Source organism: Aquila chrysaetos, chromosome 5, assembly GCF_900496995.4.
Source record: "Aquila chrysaetos chrysaetos chromosome 5, bAquChr1.4, whole genome shotgun sequence".
NCBI lineage: Eukaryota > Metazoa > Chordata > Aves > Accipitriformes > Accipitridae > Aquila > Aquila chrysaetos.
In genome coordinates, this window is record NC_044008.1 from 38,336,276 (window position 1) to 38,342,640 (window position 6,365).

Consider the following 6,365-nt stretch of genomic DNA (forward strand, 5'->3'; position numbering starts at 1 on the left):
GCATGGCGGCGCCCACTGCGCCCCGCCCCTGCGCAGTAGCGTCGCCACGCCCCCTCTGTTAGGCCACGCCTCCCTCAGTTAGGCCCCGCCCAGGCGGCCGAGACCGCTGGCGGTGCCTGGAGCAGGGGTGGGGATGGAGCTGGGGGGGGGGGGGGGTGTGAGGTTTAATGACCCCACCCGCGAAAAGGGGTGTAAAACTGCCAACACCTGTGTCTCCCAGGGCACAGAAAAACCCAGACCGGGTTTTTCTACTGCTCTCGTTGCTCCCTGCTAGCGAGGGCCTTTTCCGAACCGATACCCCTGGGAGCAGTCATGGAAAACCAGCGGGACGTAGTCGGTCCAGCTGGTAGTGCCTCGGAGGTTTACAGCAGTGGATTTGAAAGCACAGGGGAGCAAAGCTAAGGCAAAGACGCTGTAAATCTCTGCATCCCACCAAGCACAGCAGGCTGCCCTCGTCCCCCCGAATGCCAGGAGCACCTCAGTTGTGTCAGACCTCACCCGCTCCTTAAATATATTTCTCCGCTAATAAAAGCAGAAGCACCCTGAAAATGGAAGATTTGGCCTTTTAGAAACATCATGTGGAAGAAACTCATGGTTCAGCTTGCGTTTACAGGGAAAGTCTGCCAGGCACAGTCATCTCCAGGGATTCCTGTCCCAACAGGAGAGCCCGGGTGTCAGCGCGGAGAAAGGATCTGTGTCCCACAATCAGCTATTTGTGTAATCAATCCTCCCTGAGCCAAGGGGATCGCTCCCCCGGGCAGAGCCAGACAAGCCTCTGGGTCAGGCTCCGAGGCAGTGACTCCCAATGCCAGCTCAGCTGCTGACGCAGCCGTTATGACTTATTTCTGTGAGAGCCCTGAGATCCCTGATAAGGCTTCAGCAGCAGCTGCGTCCCCTTATCTCACAGGAAAAACACTCAACAGCTGCGTAGCTGCTGGCACCACTCACTGGACAGCCAGCAAACCAAGCAAGAGCTCATCTCAGAGCTGCTCCAGTGAGGATTAATGAGTATTTGCAGGCTTTTTCTTTGCTCAGTCTCTACTGATTTACCTGCTGCCTTTGGGTAGGGGATGTTCTCTGTACGTGCTTTATTGATTTAAGTTAGGTTTTTAAATGGTATGCATTAAGAAGGCAAGTCTTAAAGGAGCCCCGTGTTAGAGGAGCTCTGTGATGCTGCTGTTTTCTCCCTACTAGCAGTAACTTCACTTTCTTTTCTCTTTTTTTAAACTCTTTAATCTTTATGAAGCTGGATGGAAGACAATATACATGTATCTGCTTTCCAGTCTGAAGCAGTGACTCTTTGTATGGATAACCAGTACATGACCTGTAGGACCACAAGCAGACAAGCTCCTAGGGTATAAAATATCTACATGCTCTTTAATACTGATTCATTTTCTTTTTTTTTAACCTTGGTTTTCTTAATGCTGCTATTCAAGGCTGCTGTACTTCTCCCCTCCAAGCAGTACCACAGGGAGGCAAGCCTAGCCTAGCTGTGCTGCAGTGCTCACAGTTTTTCTGGAGGAGGCACCAGAACACCTGGTTCTTTGACCTTGGATTCTTGCGTTTGACATCAGGGAGTCTGTGCTGTGCTCGAACGACAGAGTCGATCCATCATCCCGCTGCCACCGGACCAAGACGCTCCCGCCCAAGCTCGGAAATGGCAAACCAAATTTCAGAAAGGAAGGTGGCCACGTTGCGCCAGTGTAGGCTGTTGCCGTTGGCGTAATACCGACCCTTGCTGCAAAACCTTCCGCGAGAGATGTTTTTTACCCCCCTTTTGGCGAGGGGCAGGAGCCGGGCGAGCACCTCGTAGCTGCTGTGCCATGCCCTGCTCCCAGCTGGGGTTCCTGACCGCAGGTGTCCACCTCAAGGCCCGGGGGAGAGGCCGCCCGGCCTCGACTGGGGCCCGTTCCCGGTCCCGCCTCACGCCTCTGATGCCTCCATCCCCGAGGGGAAGGCCGAGGCGCGGGGAATGCCCCGGGGCGGGAAAGGCCCCAGCACAGGGCTGGCGCAGCGCCGAGGCAGAGCGGCGGCCGCGCCCCGGGCTGTACCTCAGGCCCAGAAGCGAAAGCGAAAGCGACGCTGCCCGCACTGCGCAGGCGCAACGGGCTAGCTCGCATAACCTTACTTCTTCCCCTCAGCTTAGAGACGGATGACGCGTCGGCAGTTCCGCACCGCGATTGGCCGCGCTCAACCGGGGCTATAAAAAGCAGCGGGCGAGCGGGCCGGGCTGGTCTGTGAGGGGAGCGGAGCGGAGCGCTTGGCTGCCATGGGGCTGGCGCTGAGGCTGGGGGTCCTGGCGCTGATCGCGCTGGTCGGCCTGGGGCAGGCGGATGGTGAGTGCCCGGAGCGGCGTGAAGGGCACTGCTGGGGGTGAGGGGGGCGGGAGGGGCTGCGAGGAGCCTGGTACCGGGGCGGGGGGGGGGTGGCGGTGAGGGCCCTGGTGCAGCGGGGAGCAGGTGCCGTGAGGGGACCGGTATCGGTTACCGTGCGCGGGTGGGTGGGCGCTGGCTTCGCTGAGGGGCTGTACGCCGCAGCCCTGCTTCTCACTGCCTCCTCACCCTCCTCTCCAGAGGCGCCGAAGGTGGAGGTGTACTCCCGCAGACATGCCAACCCCGGAGAAGAAAACGTCCTCAACTGCTTCGTGAGTGGTTTCCACCCTCCGAAGATTGAAATCTTGCTCCTCAAGAATGGGGAGCCCATGAGCAACGTGCAGTACGCAGACATGTCCTTCAACGACAAGTGGTATTTCCAGCGCCTGGTGTATGCAGATTTCATCCCCAAGAAAGGCGATGTCTACTCTTGCAGGGTGGCCCATTCTACCTTCAGAGAGCCGCAGTCTTTCCGTTGGGGTATCGTGTGCCTTCCTCTTAAAGCTTTGCCGCTCTTCGTGTGCAGAAGCCAGAGCTCATTAATTTATATCCACAGTGTCCCTGTTCCCCTCCTTAGGAAATGGGGTGCTATAATAGGGTGGATTTTGAAGGTCTTGTGCTATAGATGGAAGATTAACTTGGTTTAAGCTGGGCTGCTGAAAAGGCTGTGTATATGTACCCATGAAAGAGTTCGTTAGTAGCAGACAGGGAAGACTTGCTTCCGTATTATCTGTAGGCATTTGGTTATGGTGTGACTGATGACTTCGAGTGGAGCGCTCTGATCTCTTTCTAGGTGAACTTGCCTGGAAAGAGATGGGTCATGCAGTGATTTTGGGTTTATGTTTGGTGAATATAAAGAAGGATATAGCGGTGGGGAATGACTGTGGTGACCCAGCCTGCTACAGCAAGCACACAGCCAAGCAAGGGCAGCTTTCTGGTTACTGCACTGGGGCTGTTTCCAGCGGGGGTGGGCTTGTGGTGATGGGAGAGAGGGGGTGCTCTTTGCCCCAAAGCCTAACGCTCTGCCCTTCTTTCTTGCAGATACAGACTTCTAAGCTGTGTCTGGGATAATCATGGTGAGTTACGCTGATGCTCCATACTGTGCAGATAAGGGGACCGTGGACTGCTTTCTGTAGTGAGGAAGTGTGTAGCTCGCAGAGTTGAGGAGCAAAAGCAACCACCCCCCCAAAAAAAAAATTTTTAAAAATAGTGTTTCTGCTGATAGGGAGCGAGGCTGTTCCCACATACTTTCTACCAACTATTTTGGCCGGTTCTCAGCCATACCTTGCCTACAAGACTCTCCTTTGCTCAAAAGAAAGGAGCCCCTTGGAGCAAAACTTCCCGGCATGTCTTTGGTGTGTCTGCCAGTTATCATTCGTAGTTGTCGCATGTCCTAGTGCTTCTCCAGAACCCATGGTGCTATCTTCTGTCTGGTGAGGAGGAAGTTGCCATACCTGGAAATCCCTGTGACTTGGGGGGAGGCAGGCTGGTTAACCCTACGGCAGGCAGCGCGTCAGCTCGGTAATGTGGGATTTATGAGGCACAAATCCGTGCCTTGCTGCCAAGCCAGAGGAAGTCTTGGTTTTATTCACTGATGTCTCACTGTCTGAGGGCTCCAGGTTCTTCAAACTATCTGGGCATAATTGATCCGGATTTAGCAGTCAGGTAAATACTAGTTTAACCCTTGATAGGGAGAAGAAAACTAAAGATATGTGGCCTAGCTGACAGGCATTTGAACCAGCATTGCAACTTAGTTACATACCCTGGTAGAGGCTGGGTAATTATTAACTGTACCCAGGACAAGCTTTGTCAAGACCTTACTTGAAATGCCCCTCACATTGGACCAGAAAGTGTTATTGATGGCTTTTAGACTGAGACAGAATTGTGAGTCAAAGGAATTTTGTAAATCAGAAAAACTGCCTTGGGCATTTCTTCTTGAGAAGTTGTAGATGGACCAGAGTCCTTTACTTCTTGCTGTCTGCTGCTGCTGCTCTCTCTCTAAAGCTCTCTGGCCCTTCCTTGCTGTAGAGCAGCAAAGGCTAGAAGGGGTGTTAGGCTTCCAGGGACAAGAGAAAATGAAGGTCAGTTGACCATCTTTCTAGTGGGGGACAACAGAAGAAGATATGCTCTTAATTTGGAGCAGAAAAGCTGAGGTGTGATATTGGAGGCTGGGGGAGAGGCTCAAGGATCCCCCGGAGCCAGAAATGGTTGGATTGGAAGGATATTGAGAAGGGGTACCATAAGTGCTTAAGTGTTTGCTACTAACTGCTGCTTGAGATGGGATGCTGAGGTAAATGGACCTGTGATTTGATAAAGTACAGATGCTTCTAGGTAACAGAGCTCTGAAAAATTATATACAGCCACTCTTCTGGTTTGTCACTCACTTTTGGGCAGCGGGGATGGCCCCAGGGCAGGGTCTGGGGTGCGCTGTGCCCACATGGCAGCATGGCATGCAGCGGCTTTGGGACATCAGCGTGAAGGTCACCGATGGCGAGGGATGCCAAGCTTGGTTGGAGGTGGGACACTGGTGACTTCACTGGAGTCTGGGGACAAGGATTTACTGAGCTGGGGCGGAGGAGTTGAGAGCAGGATAAAAGAAGAATATCTGCGCAGCTGGTGCTTGGGGTGGAGAGCAAGGATCATCTTGGTAGAGGATTGCTTGTTGAACTCTGAACCCCCACTGAGGAGGGGACGGAAAAGCAGTTTCTGCAGGAAAATATATATCTAAATATAATTGGAAGGTGGGTCGGTCTGCCTGCAGTTGGGACTCTGCAGTTGGAGTTCCCTTGTGGAAAACACTTTTTTTTTTTTTTCCCTAAAATAATTACAGTTGAAGGTGTAAACAGTGTGACTGATGTCAATCTCCTCTCCCCCATGCAGGTCTGAAAAATTCTGCCTTGCAAGTCAAAAATCTTCTTGAGCTTCTGTCCTTTCTTTGCATCTCACTTGTGGATATGATGAAGAAGAACAGTTGTTCATTGCAGAATTCCTTCTTTAATAAAGCTTATTGTTAAAATATCACTTACCCAAAGCAGCATTTGAGCTAGGCTTTTTTTTTTTTTTTGAGCACATAGCTGTAAAAGTCTGCATAACCAATTAAAAAACAATTGTAGCTCTTCAGTGCTGGTGAGTTGCACGGGATTTTTATCTAAATAAAATTGGAGTACTTCAGTGGGGTCCTTAAAATGTTTCTTCAGAGTCATATGATAACCTGAGCTGATTTTATGGGCTGCTGGGTTGTGGGTGGATCTGGGGTGTGGTGGCACTGTGCTCAGTTGCATTTTTTTATCCTGCTGAGAAGGTGCAGGAACACTTTTACATTTGAAAAAAAAAAAAAAAAAGAATTAAAGGTTTATCTGGTTGATGTGGGATCTGCCTGGCTGCAGGCTCCTGTGTGGCTCTGAAGGGAAGGTTTAAAAAAGGGACAAAGTAACCTCGGGGACACTGGATCTGATCTTAAAGCTGGGTGAGAGCAAAAGGAGTGATGGGCAGGATGTGGTGCCCCCTTCAAGGGGGGAGGACTCCAGCTGATTCTTCTTGGGTGGGCAATGTAAAGCTGGGCTGAGGGGAAGCAGATGTGGGTGTCGGCGACTTTCATTTCTGGTTTTCTCTTCTGCAAGTGGCTGACCCCATGGAGAAGCCCTGTTGGGGGCTGGTCTTCTGCCATACCTGGGGGGTTTGATGGCACTAACCAAAACCAGAGCTACTACAGAAACTTATTGGCTTGTTTTTACTTTATGAAGAAATCTCTGTGATTGATTGCTTGATGAGTGTTGGATCAAGGAGGATTTAATCAGTGTGGATCTCATGTATGTGAACAAGGGTTCCTGGCAACCCAGTGGGTGTGATCTATCACACATCTCTTCTTGGGTATGTTAAGATTTGCTGTGATTGGTGTTGCAGAACACATGCCTGAGATTTTGAGGGATCTTGGCTTGTTTCATAGCTTTTTCCATTATAACCATGCTTTCTGTTAAGGATTAGGAAAATCCA

At 51.5% G+C, this 6,365-nt stretch overlaps 1 protein-coding gene across 1 annotated transcript; it reads left to right on the top strand.

The window, feature by feature from the left end:
* The first annotated feature begins 2,198 nt into the window (after positions 1-2,198).
* Positions 2,199-5,543, top strand: B2M (beta-2-microglobulin). Its single transcript, XM_030015456.2, has 4 exons — positions 2,199-2,336; positions 2,574-2,852; positions 3,414-3,448; positions 5,253-5,543. The coding sequence occupies exons 1-3, from the start codon at positions 2,270-2,272 to the stop codon at positions 3,425-3,427; spliced, it is 360 nt and encodes a 119-aa protein (XP_029871316.1). The 5' UTR covers positions 2,199-2,269; the 3' UTR covers positions 3,428-3,448; positions 5,253-5,543.
* Positions 5,544-6,365: the final 822 nt, after the last annotated feature.

What these genes read in the sequence shown, in the direction of transcription:
- B2M (XM_030015456.2), top strand. Translation starts at nt 2,270, where the DNA reads ATGGGGCTGGCGCTGAGGCTGGGGGTCCTGGCGCTGATCGCGCTGGTC. An exon ending in CGGCCTGGGGCAGGCGGATG is followed by an intron (nt 2,337 to 2,573) that starts GTGAGTGCCCGG and finishes CCTCCTCTCCAG; the next exon opens with AGGCGCCGAAGGTGGAGGTG.